The sequence below is a fragment of the Artemia franciscana genome, chromosome 12, assembly GCF_032884065.1.
Source record: "Artemia franciscana chromosome 12, ASM3288406v1, whole genome shotgun sequence".
NCBI lineage: Eukaryota > Metazoa > Arthropoda > Branchiopoda > Anostraca > Artemiidae > Artemia > Artemia franciscana.
The window spans coordinates 20,114,795-20,134,800 of record NC_088874.1 but is presented as its reverse complement, the minus strand read 5'-3'; the positions used below and the strand labels follow the sequence as shown (position 1 = coordinate 20,134,800).

The window sequence follows — 20,006 nt, the reverse complement described above, 5'->3', positions numbered from 1 at the left end:
CACTCTAAGCGTTTTCCAAGATTTTAGGTTCCCACGCCCAACTCCCCGTAATGTCACTGGATCGGGTCGTGATTTAAAATAAGAGCTCTGAGGCATGACATCCTTCCAAATATCAAATTTCATTAAGTTCCGATCACCCATTCGTAAGTTAAAAATACCTTATTTTTCTAATTTTTCCGATTTAACTGTACCCTGACCCCCCACCTCCCCCGATGGTGGAATCGGGGAAAAGACAAGTTCTAATTTAATCTGGTCTGGTTCCTGATACACCTGACAAATTTCATCGTCCTATCTTACCAGGAAGTGCCTAAAGTAGCAAATCCAGGACAGACAGACAGACAGACCGAAAATTTGCGATAGCTATATGTCATTTGGTAGATACCAAGTGCCATAAAAAGAGAAAATAGTGCTGGGGATAGAAAATGAAAAAGAAAACCGAGATGTCCTGAGCTATGGTTGGAGTTTTCGCATCAGCTTTAAATAAACAGTTTAACTTAATCTTTTAGAATGGGTATTAAAATTAAACTGAAAAATGTTATGAGGATCAATTAACTTGAGCTAGGAATAACAATATTAACCAGGAAACGTTTTTCAAAGCCAATATGAATGGGAAATTTTCAGTATAAGAAGATATGGATGTAGAATTAATTAGACGCTGAAATTTTTTTCGTACCTACTTTTTTCCCAGGCAAAACAATTATTTTTTTTCTTATTTTCCTGGACAAACTCAATAAGTTAGGCTTAATTTCAGGAACGAGGACGAAAGAATCACTGTTGTCACGTATTCGGGTACCTCCTTTGAGGTGTATAGTTGCACGAGAAGCAAATTTTCAATTGAGACAGATGAAAAATATATATACTACTAAAAGAATGCATCATAAGTTCTACCCGATGTTGTGTATTTTCATTTCATTTTAATTATAAGCGAAAAGGCAGTCTTGTCTAGGAAATCATTTATTACAATGAGGAACCCAGGGTGATTGATTTCTGGCCGGCAGGACTGTTAAGCTTTATCGCGGTGTCTTCCTGTTACTAGGCTCGAACTACTGTTGAGAATTGTCATACATAAGGTGTATTTTGCAGTTGTGCTCGCAAAGAAGAGACAGAGATAAAATGTACCGTTGTTTATATTTTAAAGTCTTGGAGTGTGTCACACAGGCTTTGCCAAGTATTATTTGATGTCACTGTTGCCATATTGGCATATCTGTGGCGTATTTAAATTGATCCGGCGTATTTTTGGCGTGAAATGCTTTATCTGAAAGAAATCATTTTCCTCCTTTGGATCCAATTACTTTTGGTCATAGAACGAAGCTGTATCTTTGTATTCCATCCAACACTATCAGCATATTCTTTTTTTTTACAATAATTTTATTAATATCCATTAATCTTTTTACAATAATTTTATTAATATCCATTAATCCATTGAAAACCAAGGGAAGGAATTTGACATATGCCAAAATCATTTTCCCCTCCTAAGACTATAAGAGCATCATTTCTTGATGTTTAACGAACGGTAACAGTGTTTTAGCGCCACCGTTGTTTTCCGCCACCTTTTAATTATTCTGCCAAATACTTCCCAAGAGGAGGAAATCTTACGTCCCCCGGAAGTTCTTGGCCTCGTATCGCTGTATCGATCCGAAACTCACCGAGCCCATGTCAGAAATGTGGCAGCCTTCACACGCATCCCAGTTGCGGAAGTAGGGGATGCATGGCTTGACGTCATGGAACAAGCCCCAGAATCATCCGTCCTCTTTAACGACTATTTTGTCGATCAGTGGCTAGAGAATGAGAAGTTGCCTCTGAGTGCCTGGAACTGCAGTGATGTATCACATCGTACAACAAGTAGTGGTGAAGGATGGCACCATCGTCTAAACAAGTGTATAGCCGAATGTAACCCAAGTGTTTATAAACTCATGTTCTTCCAAGAAGAAGAGACAACTGCGTACTCAACGCACCTGTGCACTGAGACGGCCAACCCTGCTCCAAAACGTCGCAAAGTATATAGAAAACTGGAGGAGAGGCTACTGAAAGTTAAAACTGCGTATCGAGAAGGAAAGTCTTCAAAAAAAGTATTTCTGTGGGTGATTTCTCACCTTTTCAAATTTGAATAGTTTTGGGGCCTTGAGTTGTTGAAGCTGTAGAGTTGCTTTAGTTGGACTTGAAATAAATGATTATTTGAGACATTAAGTCCAGTCTTCGTATTATCTGGGATTAACATAGAGTTAGCATTGGTGAACACCCTCTTCGTATTTAAGGATTTAGGTCTGGAATTACATGAACCAGCTAATTGCGTTATCTGCACTATTGTGTTGGCGGGAAACATACGGTGGCGATCAACCTAGACTACCAAAATGTTTGACCCTTTCTTCTGACCCAACTAATCCTCTTGATTATGCAAGATTTCCTGGGTGGTGGATAACATACGGCGGCGGAAAACCGCGGTGGCGCGGTTTATTTATAACACGTTATAATACACATGAAAAACGGAGTATGATGTGAATAAAAGAAAAGAGGAAAAAGAAAAAGAAAATGACCTAGGTATCACAATGCCATTAGTCACTGTTATGCAGACGCTATACGTGACATTATTTAGTTAGAAAAAATTAAAAGGTTTGTTCTTGAGTATGAACTGGAGCTTTATTCTGTTGTGAGTTAAAGTTTTCTACTTTTTTTACTTTTGAAAGATGAAGCATAGCTAGCCTAATTTACCGTAGGCTAGTGCAGATTTTATTATGGGGTTGAGGATATCCCTACTTTGCTGTGAAAGGTAAAAAGACCTATAAAATCATTTACGGCAAGCATATAAATAAGCTCCTCTGCTGGAGATTTGGGGCATTGATATATAAAGGGTAAAGGTGCAGATTTGTGGCTTTCCACGATTATGTACTTCCACCTTGTTTCTCTCCGAATGTCACTGACCTTTGATGATCTTAGAAATTCTTCATGGTATTAAAGTAAAACTTTCAAAATTTTTCTACAGTTCATTTGGAGCAGAAGGAAAGTGTTTTGAGCCTCAAACCTTCTCTAAATCCTGATTTTTACAGTTTTAAAGACTTGAGATTTCTATTTCTTAAATGGGAAAAAAAATTGCTGGTGTGGCTGTGGCTTAAAATTCTGTTGCAATCCTATGAATTATTTTATCAAAACATTTATCTACCTTTAGAAAAAGTCTCTAAAAACCACAGCATAAGCTAACACCTCCAATTAGTTTTTGTATGATTTTGGAGAATAGGCTAGATTTAGGACCAATAAGGCCATATAGGCTCTAAAGCTATATGTATGCGCAAAATTTTTTTTTTATTGGCTTTACTGAATATTATGAGCCAACTGTGCGTGAGAAATAGAAACAAATAAGTAATGGATTTATCAAAAAATCAATAGACTTTGCATAAAGGCTATGGCCATAACTGGTATTATCAGGGGTGGAGGGAGTTGGAAAATAATTTACATATTGTTTAAAAATTATGAAACAGATATTTGGAAAGAGAGTGCTGAATGGGGAAAGGGAATGTATATTTGTTTTTTCTTCTATCTGGTTTTTGTCCTATGAGTCTACGTAGACCATCCTATTATGTTTTCTTATAAGGTAGAGCCAAATTTTGATTTTTATGGCACTTGGTATTAACCAAGTGACATATAGCAGTCGCCAATTCTGTCGGTCTGTCGGTCTGTCTGTCGGTCTGTCGGTCCCGGTTTTGCTACTTTAGGCACTTCCAGGTAAGCTAGGACGATGAAATTTCGCAAGCGTATCAGGGACCGGACCAGATTAAATTAGAAATAGTCGTTTTCCTGATTTGACCATCTGGGGGGGAGTGGGGGCCCGGTTAATTCGCAAAAAATAGAAAAAATGAAGTATTTTTAACTTATCAGCGGGTGATTGGATCTTAATGAAATTTGATGTTTGAAATGATATTGTGTCTCAAAGCTCTTATTTTAAATCCCGACCGGATCTGACGACATTGGGGGGAGTTGGAGGGGGAAAACCTAAAGTCCCGGTTTTGCTACTTTAGGCACTTCCAGGTAAGCTAGGACGATGAAATTTGGCAAGCGTATCAAGGACCGGACCAGATAAATTAGAAATAGTCGTTTTCCCGATTTGACCATCTGGGGGGAGTAGGGACCGGTTAATTAGGAAAAAATACAAAAAATGAGGTATTTTTAACTTATGAGCAGGTGATTGGATCCTAATGAAATTTGATGTTTGGAAGGATATTGTGTCTCAGAGCTCTTATTTTAAATCCCCACTGGGTCTGATGACATTTGGGGGAGTTGGAGGGGGGAAAACTAAATCTTGGAAAACACTTAGAGTAGAGGGATCGGGATGAAACTTGATGGGAAAAATAAGCGCAAGTCCCAGATACATGATTGACATAATCGGAACTGATTTGCTCTCTTTGGGTAGTTGGGGGGGGGGGTAATTCTTAAAAATTAGAAAAATGAGGTATTTTCAACTTACGAACGGGTGATCGGATCTCAATGAAATTTGATGTTTAGAAGGATATCGTGTCTTAGAGCTCTTATTTTAAATCCGACCGGATCTGGTGATGGGGACGGGGAGGGGGAAACCTAAAAACTTGGAAAACACTTAGAGTGGAGGGATCGGGATGAAACATGGTGGGAAAAATAAACACAAGTCCTAGATAGATAATTGACATAAACGGAACGGATCCGCTCTCTTTTGGGTAGTTGGGGGGGGTATTTCTGAAAAAAAATGAGGTATTTTTAACTTACGAACGGGTGATCGGATCTCAATGAAGTTTGATATTTAGAAGGATATCGTGGCTCAGAGCTCTTATTTTAAACCCGAACGGATCTGGTGACATTGGGGGGGGGGAGTTGGGAGGGAGAAACCTAAAAATTGGAAAACACTTAGAGTGGAGGGATCGGGATGAAACTTGGTGGGGAAAAAACACGAGTCCTAGATACATGATTGACATAACCAGAACGGAATCCGCTCTCTTTGGGGTAGTTGGGGGGGGGGTTAATTCTGAAAAATTAGAAAAAATGAGGTATTTTTAACTTACGAACGGGTGATTGGATCTCCATGAAACTTGATTTTTAGAAGGATATCGTGTCTCAAAGCTCTTATTTTAAATCCTGACCGGATCTGGTGACATTGGGGGAAGTTTGGGGTGGGGAGACCTAAAATGATGGGAAACGCTTAGATTGGAGGGATTGGGATGAAACTTGGTTGGAAAAATAAGCAGAAGTCTTGCATACGTGATTTACATAATTGGAACGGATCCGCTCAATTGCGGGGGGGGGGGAAATTCTGAAAAATAAGAAAAATGACGTATTTTTAACTTACGAAGGAGTGATCGGATCTTCATGAAACTTCATATTTAGAGGACCCTCGTAACTCCGATATCTTATTTTAAATCTCAACCGGATCAAGCGTAATTGGGGGGGGGCAGTTGGGGGGACCGGAAATCTTAGAAAATACTTAAAGCGGCGAGATCAGGATGAAACTGGATGGGAAGAATAGAAACCTGTCTAAGATACGTGACTGACATAACTGGACCGGATCTGCTCTCTTTGGTGGAATTGGGGGGGGGGGGTAATTTGAAAATTGAGGTATTTGTAACTTACGAAAGGGTGACCAGATCTTAATGAAATTTGATATTTAGAGGATCTGTGCTTTAAAGTTCTAATTTCAAATTCCGACCAGATTCTGTGACATTCGGGGGAGTTGAAGGGGGGAAACGGAATTCTTGGAAAAACATGAAAATTGAGTATGTATATCTTACGAATAGATGATCGGATCGTAATGAAATTGATTTTAGAAGGAATTCATGTCTCAGAGCTCTTATTTCAAATCCCGACCAGATCTTTTGACATTGTGGGATTTGGAGGGGGAAATCTGGAAAAACACTTGGAGTGTAGGAATCGGGATGAAGCTTGGTGGATAGAATAAACAAATGTCCTTGATACGTGAGTGGCAGAATCGCATTGGATTCACTCTCTTTGGGGGAGTTGGGGGGAGGGGCTCAGTGATTTAGCGAGTTCGGTGCTTCTGGACGTGCTAGGGGCGATGAAAAATTGGTAGGGCGTGTCAGGGAGCTGCACAATTTGACTTGATAAAGTCGTTTTCCAGATTCGACCATCTGGGGGGCAAAAGGGAGTGGAAAAATTAGAAAAAATTAGGTATTTATAACTTACGAGTGGGTGATCGGATCTTAATGAATTTTGATATTTAGAAGGACTTTGTGACTCAGAGCTCTTATTTTAAATCTTGACCGGCATTAAGCCTCTTATTTTCCTTTTTAAACCAATCTATTGATTCATAGAATTTTGTTAGAGCTCATACCATATGATCTCTTGGCTCTTAGCTCTTCTCGCCTCGTCACAAGTGCCATATGAGCTTTTAGCTCTTGTTTGTGCTTATTGTGATTGTTTTGCCCTTTTATTTTCGTCAGTGGCTGGTATCGCTAAATTTGATAATTTGTTGGAAGATTTCTTATCCGAACTTAACACTATAGTAAAAAAAAAGAAGCAAAATCTTACTTCATTACATTCAGAAAGTTTCTACTTGTTGGGTGTTCAGTGTCGCATCAAGTATAAGCCTCCTCCCCTAATTCAAAGATATAGCGCTAGACTATGCCCTGATTTTTGTTCAGGTAGGTGTAATTTGGCATCGTGAACCAGCTGTTGGCCAGAAATAAATAACCATAAATTTAAACAAAGCAAGCTCGAGCGGCTGCCCACTTAATGAAGCCTAGTGTTCATCCTCGGAATGCCACATGAGTCGCAAGGTTCTGTCACGCTTTACGCTGTTCTTCAGCGCATGGCGTAAAGGTCCAGAATCGGGCTTCTTTAGAAGCAGACATGTTTGAACAAAAATATACACATTTTTATATTGCAAATTTTTTGCTTACTCCCATGAATCCATTTGCGTTTTTGACAATTTATCTCAACCCCTCTCCCTTCTAATGCTATCTATAGCTCTAGGCTATGCAAAGACACTAACTCAAAAAATATAGGGTTCATACTTTATAATATGCACCTAGCATCGATGAATCATATTTCCTTGTTTTATCCCATTTTTATCTGTTTTTGAATTAGTTCTCATCAATTATTATTTTGCTTCCCTCTACGTAGCCTAAGAGTACATGAGACCATTAGATGGGGGGGGGGGGGGCAGGGAATGAAGTAGCGAAAATTCGAACCAAACCATAAAAATAGAGAGTAAAATTTACGATATAAAAATGTCTCTTTTTTCTAGCATGTCTCCCTTTGAAGAGGCCCAATTCTAAACCTTTACCACGTGGCATATTTTCCATATCGTTTGGCGCATTCCTCAACGATTGGCACCCTCTTATGAAAGTTTTGTTTAAAAATTTTACAGAAAAAACTCTATTGAATTAAACTGCTATTTTTTTTTCTAATAAAAAATATCCCTGCAAAGTGTAAATTTCTCCCTTCACTAACAGAAAAACTTTTACTTTGGGAGGAGCTTCTATGTAATGTTTAAAAGATGGGAACGCTTAACTTTATGTTTTTTGATTTGTTGGAGGAAGCATAATTACTTAAAACATTTTTCTTGTATTTGAATTAAGTAAATATAATTATTCTTTTATTACATGTCTTTAAAGCCCTTTTAAAGTGTTCTAAAGTCCTCTTTAAAGGCACTCTAAAGTGCCGCTGAATAACAGCACTAATGATTCACAAATTCAAAAAACTCGCAGGCAAACTGCCTCACATTTTGACCTAAAATAAAGGTTATATACGCTTGTTCCTAGGGCTGATAGTACCCAGAATAAAGTTAACCCTGATTCCCGTGTGAACTGTCAACTGAGTTATGAAAACGCTCTAAGAGTCAAGACTTTGCAGCAGCCCCCTCCCTCCACCCGGTTTTGGCATTCGGCGTAGCCTATCCTGAACGATGGCTGTGTTCGAGTCATCAGAGTGTCTGAGATTTACCGCTGTTTTATCGTCGTGATGCTACTAAAATGTAAGAATAGTGTAAGTTTCCTTGTTAAATATTGAACCAATGGCTTGACTTACAATCTTTCCAAGAGCTTCAACTATCAGGACAATCTCATTATGGCGAATTTTAAACTTATTTTTCTATTTTGAAAATTTCAGTGTCTAGCCTAGTCTGTACTAGATAATAAAGTGGGAACTAAAAATCTTTTTTTGATAACGATTTAAAATTTTTCGTTTTGTTTTGAGTGGTTTTACCAAAATATTGCCAGTAATCTCTCTTGGTTGATTAGTTTGTTTGTGTTATTTTTCGGCCAATCTTAGCATTCAATTTTATCTTTGATTTGATATTGTATGCCTTCGGCTTGTGGTTGTTACTAGTATAGACCAGCGTATCCTTAGGAATAAGCTATATTAAGTTCTAGAAGTTAATAAAAAGGTTTCACAGCTGTTTAACCACTATGACGCATAAACCTGCAGCTAAAAATTGATGAAATTTGGCGGAGCGCGAAATGGTTGTTTTTCCGTGAAAGGGGAGCAGGGTGAACCAAGGCTAAGCAAGCAAGGTCAAATTAGAGTCATATTAGGGGCAAAACTTCGTAAGGTTTTAGCACGAAAGTGCTATGTTAACGCTATTTCATCAAATGTAGCCCTGTAACACGTGCTACAATTTGTAGCACTTTCGTGATACAATTTCCTCTTTTTGTCATGGATGAAATACTGAGGATTTTGAAAAAATGACGTAAATATAATCCAACTACACTTAGCAGGCGACACGAGCCAAAAATTTTGACTTTAGCACCACAAATTTTTGTGAAATGCGCAAATTTGGGCAATTTTAGCACTTCAGGAACTGACCGTGTTGGTAGTCTTGGTTTTCAGAGGCTCTGGCGTATTTTTTGCGTGTTTTTCAGACGGTCTGGTGTATTTTTTGTTTCACCTTCTGGCAACACTGTTTGATGTGTTACTTTTACTGTCCATATACTAGCCTAGTTATAACATAGCCATAAAGGTTGTGTACCCGAAAAATCGGACATGAGTTGGATAAATAACTATGTCATCAAACATTATATTTTTTGTAAAATTAAATTTGAACGCATTTTGTTTATCAAATGACAGTGAAAAACTTAAAATTAAAAATGAGCAAACACTGTCATATCCCCCCTAAATATCCCACTTTTAAGGCAAAGTTTGACCAATGCTTTGGTGTCAAGGCAACGCAGTGGTGTCGATTGAAGGGTAGGGGCTCCTTGGGAAGGGCATAAGCCACCCTATATTTTTCTCCTACTATATTTTAGAACATATCTTTTTAGGGGCTATATTCATTAAAAAATGTCTTTTTAGGATTTTCGTCAAAAACTAAAACAAACAACGAATTTGGCACCCCTAGATTTTGAATAATATATTTTTTTGCCTCCCCCACCCTCCATCCTCCCAAGTTCTTGTGAATTGTCACCACCGGAATGCTTTACTGAAAATATTTTAGAGCACAATAGATTTATCCAGCTGATAATTGTTTATTTCCTGTTGCTTTGCAATATAAAATCCCTTTCAGTCTCGATGTGGCATCATAAAACAAATCGTTTATCGCTCTGCTCTTGTGTTACGAGTTTCCTGAAACACTCATTCCTGAAACACTATAGCGTAAAGGATGGGGGGGGGGTTGATAAGGTGTCCCACTTGCGTATCGGATGATATCTGTTCTTACTAATAATGTTTCCAATTGTAAATGCTGTTTCCACAATAATAGAGGAGTTGGTATTCCCCCTCTCGATACCTATATATTCTTTGTCCGCAAACATTTCTCCAATTGAAGGGAGATTGGGTGGGCATCGATTAGGAGTCGAAAGTTTACGGGGGGCTGTACTGGAAAGAGAGAGGGCAGGCTATATTATTAAATGGAACTGATATTATTTGACTAAAATAGTGCTTATTGAGGGTTTAGGTGGCTCCAATAAATATGGAATGACCTTCCCATAATCGCTGGTGCGCAACTATGGGTACTTGTATGATAAGCCCCCTACCGCTCGAGCTGCTCATTCATTGACGCATTGCAGAACCGGTTTTTTCTTAGTTTCTTTCACTTAGCGTGAGACAAGACAAAGAGAAGTGACAGAATAGAGGAAAAATGTATAATTTGGGCTAGATATTTGCACATCAGGGGGGTGGGGGTAAAGTATTTGGACAGTATGAAGTTAGAAAACAATTCTTAATATAGAATATGTATAATAATTGTACTTAAAACATTAGGCATGGAGACCCGCTGTACTTTACCCCCCCCCTCCTAATGTGCGAATATACAGGCCAAATTTGTTTTTAAAGTATTATTTTCTTTTATCCTACTTGGTTACATTTCATTAGGATTGAGCGTCAGAGAAAAATATTAGAATAATTTTATGAAGGGGGTACCCAATATATGTACCCAAATATGTATACCTGTATATACCTTATTATTACTAAATCAATGGCGTATAATAATTGTTCACTTTGTATGGACCATATATATTTTATGTGACAAACGCATCTCCACGTGGCACCATATCACCTGAAAAGAGGTGGTGGTTATATTAACATTTTGGTAATTTTAAACAGACTGCGTATCTTCGAATTGTTGTCATAGCATTTGGGTCAAAATTGTTATTGTGCGACAAAAAATGCCATAATTCAACACTTTGCTGTCTCAATATATCTGCTTTAAAAAAACAACCTCTAGACCTTTATGGCCTATTGATCTGAAGGACCTTTCATCAAAAGATAGAAACTTTGTTCCTAATAATGCTCTATTAGAGGATTTATGTACTCCTTTCGCCTAGAGATTTCCGCCTATTCCTCCAATAGTTGTTGTTTAGGTGGTTCCCACTTTGCCACCTGGAGTAGATCTTCGAATGTAAGTTGTTACGCCCCCGCAATGCACATTCTGCAACACGTTTAGCCACATTCTTAGTATACTCTGCCTTTTTTCACCCAGTCGTGTCAATCAATGGTAGTATAGGGTAGGGGGCAAAAGTATATTTTCCCCAGTCTAGTATAGTGGGCAATTTTATGTTCTTCTTACAAAACTACCAGACAAGCCATTTTCAATGAAAATAGAAAGAAAATGATTTTTCAAATATACATGCATATACACGTGAGTAGGGGCATAAGTATGACGTCGTGATAACAAGGATACAAAGGCTGAATGCTGCAGTGAGCATTACTAAATAAAAGTTCGGCGAAGCTGGTTGAAATCCAACTGCTGGCGCTAAATAAATTGCTGGTACTAAAAAATAAGCCGTTTAGAAGTTCTAATCCTATGGAAGTTACACTTTACCGTACTTCTCTTTTATATAAAACACACTCGAGAAGTGAGGTTTGGTTAATGCTAATGAAAAAACAAAATATGATGAAAATAGAATACTTTATTAGCAAAATTGTGAAAACTGCAACTTGGAAATATGCTCCCAGAACGCAGTGTCACACTTCCAAAAATGTTGCTTCTCGTAAGAGTACAAAGTCATGGTGTGTCCATTGACGCATTGTTTTGTTGGGGGTAACAACCCCTTATCCTGGAAAAATATAATTGCCTGTTTCTCGGTCCTTGGCGAATCTTAAATCTTAATTTGAACGTCCATGGTGAGACACTATATATTATCACTAGTAAAAGCAAACTAGCTGGTGTCCTCAAGATTTGCGTTAATAATGAACTAAATGAACTAGGTCAACAATTGCGTTGATAATGAACTTTTTCTTTGTCTTTGAGACGGTCAGCCGACACCAAAGCTCCCAATTCAATAATTCACAAATGACCTTCACAATTTTGCTAATAAAGTATTCTATTATCATCATATTTTATTGTCACCAAACTTCACTTCACTTCGAGTGTGTTTTATATAATAGACAAGTACCCAGCTTACCACCATTGTATTGAATCACTTTCTACTCTTTAGTCTGTTTTGATTTAAGACATATAGTAATGCTGTTCCCACCTGAAACCACTTCAGAATCGAGGTCCACCTATACGCCTAATTACCCTAGTCTTTAATTACTTGCTAGATGTAATGAGAAAAAAAATGCTCTACGGATAGTTGTGTCCATAATAATACATTAATAATCCCGCTGCAAGCAGTGTATGGTGGTTTTTAGCTTGTGGAATGTTGTACTGTAACTTTCCAACAGCTTATTGTATGTAGGTTATTGCTTCTTTATAAGCACACTTTTCGCCATTGTAAACATAGAAATGTTACTTTAATTATATACTTGTGAAGAAGGGTACTTGGGCCCGAAGCGGTTTATTCAACTTTCACTATTATCTGTTACTCGATTATCTGTCACCGGAATTGTCCGTCATATACCTTATGAATAGTGAATGTCAGTCGTGACTGGATATTTTGTCAGCAACTCATTCCAAATTCTTACTATTATTTTGGTTAGAATCTATAATTAAATTAGACTCATCCCCTGCTTTCGCGTTTTGTCAAATTGAGCTCATATTGTAATAAAATAGGATTCACATAGACTTTAGGTAAAGTCATATCCTTACAAGATGTTGCAAGAGTAGCAATTGCTACTTCGTCGAAGTGCGATCTCTTTTTTTACGTGAAATGAAAAATAAAATTTGTAATTTTCGTTCAAATGAGCCCTCTTCCGGTATTTTATGGCCACTGTGTCGATAGGATCACCCTAAAAAAAAGGGTCCATGACAATCCTCGTAGAAAAATTTGGAATTGTGTTTTTGTGCAAAGGTGTCGGAAACACCAGTCACAAGTTTCTGAACTTACTGGTTTCATTGTATTGTCACCATTATGAGAGGGAAGTTCGGCTTTTTCTGGAATTCTGTAAATTTGCTTTTGCTCGGAAATCGTGATGGGTAACTTTAACCTTAATGCATTAGGAATCGTCATGAAAAGTAGATTTTTTTTAAGATTCTTGTTACTATAGATACGCGTTTCTTCTAACTGTTTGATGCCAGATTGGTATTTTTAGTTTTTATGGCACTTGGCATATACCAAGTGACACATAAGGATCGCAATTTCTGTCTGTCTGTCAGCCTGTCCTGGTTTTGCTAGTTTGGGCACTTCCAGATAAGCTAGGACGATGGAATTTGGCAGGCGTATCAGGGACTAGACCAGATTAAATTAGAAATAGTTGTTTCCCCGATTCGACCATCTGCGGGGGGAGTGGGGGACGGTTAATTCGGAAAAGTTAGAAAAAATGAGGTATGTTAACTTACGAACGGGTGATTGGATCTTAATGAAATTTGATATTTAGAAGTATATCGTGTCTTACAGCCCTTATGTTAAATACCAACCGGATCCGGTGTTATTGGGGGGGATGTTGGATGGGGAAACCAGAAATCTTGGAAAACGTTTAGAGTGGAGGGATCGGGATGAAACTTGGTGGGAAAGCACAAGTCCTAGATACGTGATTGACATAACCGGAACGGATCAGCTTTCTATGGGGGAGCTGGGGGTGGGGGTAATTCGAAAAAATTTGAAAAAATGAGGTATTTGTAACTTACGAACGGATGATCAGATCTTAATGAAATTTGATATTTAGAAGGATCTTATGCTTCGGAGCTCTTATTCTAAATCCCGACCGGATCCAGTGTCATTTGGGGGAGTGACCGGATATCTTGGAAAACGCTTAGAGTGGAGAGATCAGGATGAAACTTGGTGGAAAGAATAAGCACAAGTCATAGGTATGTGACTGACATAACCAGACCGGATCCGCTCTCTTCGGGGGAGTTGGGGGGGGGGGGCTAATTTGGTAATTCAGAAAAATTAGAAAAATGAGGTGTTTTTAACTTACGAAGGGGTGATTGGATCCTAATGAAATTTCATACTTAGAAAGACCACGTGTCTCAGAGCTCTTATTTTAAATCCTGATCAGATCGGGTCACATTGGGGAGAGTTTGTAGAGGTAACCAGAAATCTTGGAAACGCTTAGAGTGGAGAGATCGTGATGATACCTGATGGGAAGAATAAGCACAAGTCCTAGATACCTGATTGACATATCCAGATCGGATTGGCTCTCTTTGGGGGAGTTGGGGAGGGGGGTTTATTCGAAAAACTAGAAAAATGAGGTTTTCTAACTTACGAACGGGTTATCAGATCTTAATGAAAATTGATATTTAGAAGGATCTTGTGCTTCAGAGCTCTTATTTTAAATCCCGACCAGATCCGGTGACACTGGGGGTGTTGAAGGGGGAAATAGGAAATCTTGGAAAACTTAAAAATTGAGGTATCTTTATCTTACGATTGGGTGATTGGATCTTAATGAAAATTGATATATAGAAAGATCTTATGTCTCAGATGGTAAAAGGTAAAGAATACGGCATTAGACTTTACAGTCCCTACCGGCGGTGCCGATCTCCGTTTCTTGGCCCTTCAGCCAGGAAGTGCAATGGGGGGTTGGGGGCCAGCCATCCTATGCTTTCGCACACCCTTTGTGTTTACCTTCCCCAGGTTTCTCCAGGTACCCATTTAGAACTGGGTTGACTCTGGCTGCGCTTACAGAGTCACACCACTGACCCCCGTCCCAAACTAAATAATTGGGCACACTAGGATGCGAATCATCCCCTTGAATGGTTCCAGATGCTCTATTTTAAATTCGAATCGGATCCAGGGACATAGGGGGGGGGGTGGAGGGGGAAACATAAATAAGGGAACCGGAAATATTGGAAAACGCTTAGGGTGTGGGTTATCTTATGTCTCAGGTGCTCTATTTTTAATTCGAATCGGATCCAGGGACATAGGCGGGTGGAGGGTAAAACAGAAATCTTGGAAACCAAAAATATTGGAAAACGCTTAGAGTGGAGGTTTCAGGATGAAACTCGATGGGAAGAATAAGTACAAGATCCAGATACGTGATTGACACAACTGGACCGGATCCGACACAACCGGAGTTTAGGGGGGTCCAGTGCTTTGGCGAGTTTGGTGCTTCTGGACGTGCTAGGACGATGAATATTGGTAGGCGTGTCAGGGACATGCAAAAATTGCCTTGATAACAGTTGTTTCTCCAATTCGACCATCTGGGGGGCTGGAGGGAGAGAAAAAAACTGAAAAAATGAGATATTTTTAACTTACAAATGGTTGATCGGATCTTAATGAAATTTGACATTAAAAAGACCTCGCGTCTCAGAGCTCTTATTCTAAATCCCGACCGTATCCGGTGATATTTGGGGGAGTTGGAAGGGGGAAATGGGAAATTTTGGAAAAAACTTGGAGTAGAGAGATCGGGATGAAACTTTGTGGGTAGAACAAGCAAATGTCGTAGATACGTGATTGACGTAACCGGACTGGATCCGCTATCTTTGGGGGAGTTAGGGGGGTCCAGTGCTTTGATGAGTTCAGTGCTTCTGGACGTGTTAGGACGATGAAAATTGGTAGGCATGTTAGGGACCTGCACAAATTGACTTGATAAAGTCGTTTTCCCCGATTCGGCCATCTTAGAGGCTCAGGGGAGAGGAATCATTAAAAAAATGAGGTATTTTTAACTTACGAAGGGGTGATCGGATCTTAATGAGTTTTGATATTTAGAAGGACCTCGTGTCTCAGAGCTCTTATTTTAAGTCCCGACCGGTATTAAGCCTCTGATTTTCCTTTAAATCATTCGATTGATTCTTATAATTTTGCTAGAACTCATGCCATATGAGCTCTTGGCTCTTCCGACCTCGTCACACATGCCATATGAGCTCTTACCTCTTGTTATTATGTATGAAATATATATTGCAGCGGTAAGTATGGACAGTAATGGATCTAGGTAAAAACAGCACTTTTTTACTTTTGGATAAGTTAGTTTGATTAATTTTGTGAAAATTAGTGTTAATTAGACAAAATCGCTTGAACTAGAAATAAATAGAAATGAAGAGCATTTTCCAAAGGTAACATGTTTTAACCTGTATTTTACAGACATTTGTTATTGAATAAAGAACCCTAATGCGTTAATCGAGGATATGAATTCCCAAGTTCACGAGGGAAGGCAGGTGATTTGTGAACTTACGCGGCAAGTGGCTTATCTTCCTGGTGGTAAAGACCGGAGTGGTCAGCCTATCATTATCGTTCCTGCAAACCCAGACGGGCTACCAGAAAGTAGTGGTAAAAAATATCAAGATCTAGACAGATTGTTACATTATTTTGGACATTTAATAAGGTAATATACTTTCAAATTACATAGATTTTGTTGTAAGTGTGTTTGTTTGGGCTTTGCACGTGCTGCCATGTCAATTCAGGCTAAATAGTCTTAAACTCCAGAACCCGATCATATACCTGCTTTAAAATGTGGAAGGTATGACTGTGGACCCCTCCAGAATACCACGGAAGAGAAACATGTTTATTTTAAGGATGTGCAAACAGAAGTACTGATTTGTGGGGACTAGGGCGAAGGGCTTAACTGCCCACTTAAATTATTTTGTTCTTTTTGTATATTCTTAAGTATATATTTCTTTGTATTTTCTCTGAAAAACTAAAAAAAAAACTAAAAAAAAGATGCCGCCCTCCCTAGATTTTGAAAAATACCTTTTTTATCTTCGTTAAGAAAAAAAATGAAAAATACTTGCCTCACCCCTCATCTAACCCTCTTTACCAAGTTATGTCGTGTTGATAAATCGAGAGTTCTTCTGGAATATGAACCTGGCCATGGCATCGGTATTACAAATCTGAACATGTTAAACGCAGCTAAGCGTTGTTTTTGTTCCTGAATGGAGGAAATAAATCAAGGAAAAACACAAAGATCACATTTCATGGGTAAATGATGATTCCATTATTATATTAGCTCATTTAGCCAAAGATCTTTAAGTTTTCTGGTTATTTCTTCTTCCTTTCCGTCGTCATGACATTGACAACGCTTTTCCAAGAGGTTATCATCCTATGGATGACCACTTTTTATTATGGATGACATCCCTGACTACTCACAGGTATGCATCAAGGTGAGGAGTACGTGGTGTAATCACCAGCCCTAAATAATCACTGATTTCATAAGCATTCCTATAGATATTCAAAATATTATATGATTTCAATTTAATTTATTTGTTTTTAAATGTGTTACACCCTCTACCCAAAATATATTTACACCCAAAGCATATTTCTGCTTGTGAGGCTGAGGAAGCCTTGTAAGTGGGTATGTTGCGTTGTTTTATCTTATGTATGTGTACTCATAATGTGAATTGACTATCGTATGTTTTAGGATGTTAGGTAGGTGAGAAGTGAGTCCAGCGCCTTCTCTATATCAAGAGAAACAATTGGCCACTCATCTAGAAATCTAGATAAACGAATGCGAAATGAGTTCCATATTCGACGTCTTAATGAAATTTCAATTCTATCGGTGTATGATCTTCATGAGTTTTTACCACTAACCCTCAACCCGATTAGGCCAGTAAAAGAGAACTTTAAGATATATTGTCGGTTTACAATAGACAAATTGGACAATACCTAAAATTTTATGGATAATATCTTACTTCCTAATTCCTGCTCTTGGTTTGGTTTTTAGACTCGTTGGCTCTTTGAACTAAAAAGACTGCCAATGATTCACCTAGCCGAATAAAAGTAGGCGTTATGAGAAGTTGCTTTACTGGAGAGGTTAGGTGTGGATAGGAGCTTAGAAACTTTTCCTCAGAGCCTTTAATTTGGACTGTTGGTCCATTCATGAAGATGACATTAATAAGTTGTTAACTCTTCACTAATCTGTACCAGCGTTGCCAACATGGTACAAATGTACTTTTTGGCCCCATTTAGAGGTGTAATGCGGTATATTTGGAAATTTTTTCGTACCATCAAATTTTCCGGTATATTTTGGTTTTAGTTGGTAATTTTTGACTCAGATATCTGTACCAAGTTTTAGTTTATCCCAAAAATATTCTTGTTATAGTGAATTTTTAACCTGGTGTTCAGATATAACAAATTAGTCTCTTGCGGTACAATTTTAGTCGGTACAATTTCAGTTTAGTTCAAAGCGTTGGCGACGCGGCTCTGTACTTCAACCCAAACGTATTATCGAACTTATTCTGGTGCCCTAATTTTTTGTATAATATCGTTTCGAAGCTTGTTCTGTTCCGTGAGAAAAAAGCAAAATTTCTAAAAGCCTACTTCGGAAAAGTTAGAAATAAATTTGAGATGAAATTAAATAAATTAGAAAAAAGTAGCACCTGTGATTTCACGCAAAATCAGTGTTGGCATCCATCTGCCTTAAATGACATAAATAAAAAACACAGTGGTTGTAAAACCAAACTGTACTTGAAAAGAAGGAGCTGGAGTTAGGTGCCTAGACTTCTTGGAGTCTCATTCGACCTTATTCAGAAGCTAGATCGACTCTAGAAGTCAGTCTGGGAGTATTTATTTATTTTATCTAAGGATATGCAAACAATTTACAGTCTAAAACCAATAACAAAGCTTCCGTCAGAAAGCCCTGTACATAAGACAGTATGCAATCAAGAACAAATAACAATGACGTCAGGCATAGACATTGACACAAAGTGGATATTTACGACAGTAATGAGGCTACTTGTGATCCATGGCTGTGTATAGTTAGTTCATAATAATAGGCATTGTTACGTCAAAATCTTATCCTCCTTAACTTTCTCTTTCCAATTGTCAAATCTTTCTGAAAAATCTTTCAGAGACATGCATTCTTGAAATAACCTTTGCAGATATTTTGTCCAAAGCTATTAAAAAGATAAATGAGAATTCTTCGAAGGAAAAGATAGAATGACTAGCAAGAAGTTTCTATCTTAGGTGTTTTTCATTGTTGTCGGAAGACTGCTTTCACACCTTCATTAATATTAAAATAGCACCGTCATCATCATCAAAGATTTGTTACATCATTCAGTAGCAATAGGAGTTCGCTAAATACATTTGGGATAATCCCAAGTAGGATGCTAAGATGCTTTTATACGATTTAAGTTTCAACGAGTATCAAGCCCGATAAGAGCCTCAAATTTTTCGGCTCCCAGCGTGAAGAATAAATTAGACATTGTTTGAATTTTTCCAAGAACAAAATCTTCGACTTAAAAACTATTCCTGAAACTTCAGATAATGCAAAAAACGTCTTTCCTCCAAAATAAGTGCCGTTTTTGATCGAGCACAGATATTAAACCCGTTATGGCCGTCCTGGCCGGGTGGATTGGTGCGCCGGATTCAGGATCCTTTGTCTGAGAGGACGCGGGTTCGAATCCCAGTGTACCCAGTTCAGTTTGGGACGGGGGTCAGTGGCGTGACTTTTTAAACTTAGCCAGAGTCGACCCAGCTCTAAATGGATACCTGGAGAAATCAAGAGGAATATTTGTAAAGCTTTTTTCGGTTTCTCTCCTTGAAGAAGATTTTGGCTTGCTATTTATATTTTGCACAAAATTTGTGAAACCTTGTTTAATAATAGTGTTACAGTAGAACTTTGGATGATGGATATGGGATATACTGTTCAAATAAATGGATTGAAAATCTGCATAATTTTTGGACTTCCATAGGGCTGGAGCCATTCTGATGGCCACTTAATTACAACCGTGTGTATTGACAAACACCGATTGATAATTTCACTACAAAGATTTTAATATACTATATTTTGTTTTAACTGCTTGTTTGTTTAAAATAATGCATTTTGCTCATTTTTTGAAAAAGTTCTGATTTATTGTTAAAAAAACAATGCAACCAGATTTGTTTCCAGGTTAGGTTTCCTTGGTTGCCAAGCTTTTATTGGTGTCTTCATAACCTTTCATTTTAAACAGATCAGCGCAAAAAAAACGTATTTTTCGTCCTTGACGAGGTCCCTCCAATGCAAAATTTAGAATCTACTGTATTGCTCCTCTTCGAATATTCCTTCACAGCTTCAATTGGATCGTCTAAGCTGTTAATTTATACCCTTAGCCTCACCTAAGACATTACACATACGCTCTTTTGACATTCTGGATACACAATGTGGTTTGATATAGTTGAACATCATATTCAACATTTTCAGGAAGTTTCCATTTAATATCTTAGGCGTTACTATGGTATTGCAGAAACGTCCTTTTGAAATGTCCTGATTCAGAGAGTGTTTTTGATTTAGTCCAGCATTACCTTGAAAGTTTTATCTTAATTTCCTTAAATATTACTGAGCTGCTGCATGTATACCATTTC

The 20,006-nt window shown here is 38.1% G+C and overlaps 1 protein-coding gene across 3 annotated transcripts in view; it reads left to right on the top strand.

Moving 5' to 3' along the window:
- The window catches only part of LOC136033822 (SEC14 domain and spectrin repeat-containing protein 1-B-like), a 128,501-nt gene that overhangs the window by 25,414 nt on the left and 83,081 nt on the right, over window positions 1–20,006 (top strand). For 2 of the 3 annotated variants that reach the window (XM_065714749.1, XM_065714748.1), the window contains exon 2: window positions 15,813–16,053. The exons of the other annotated variant lie outside the window; for it this stretch is intronic. In XM_065714749.1, coding sequence (XP_065570821.1) covers window positions 15,857–16,053 — 197 coding nt within the window. In that variant the 5' untranslated portion in view covers window positions 15,813–15,856. The remainder of the gene's footprint in view (window positions 1–15,812; window positions 16,054–20,006) is intronic. 3 annotated transcript variants of the gene reach the window in all.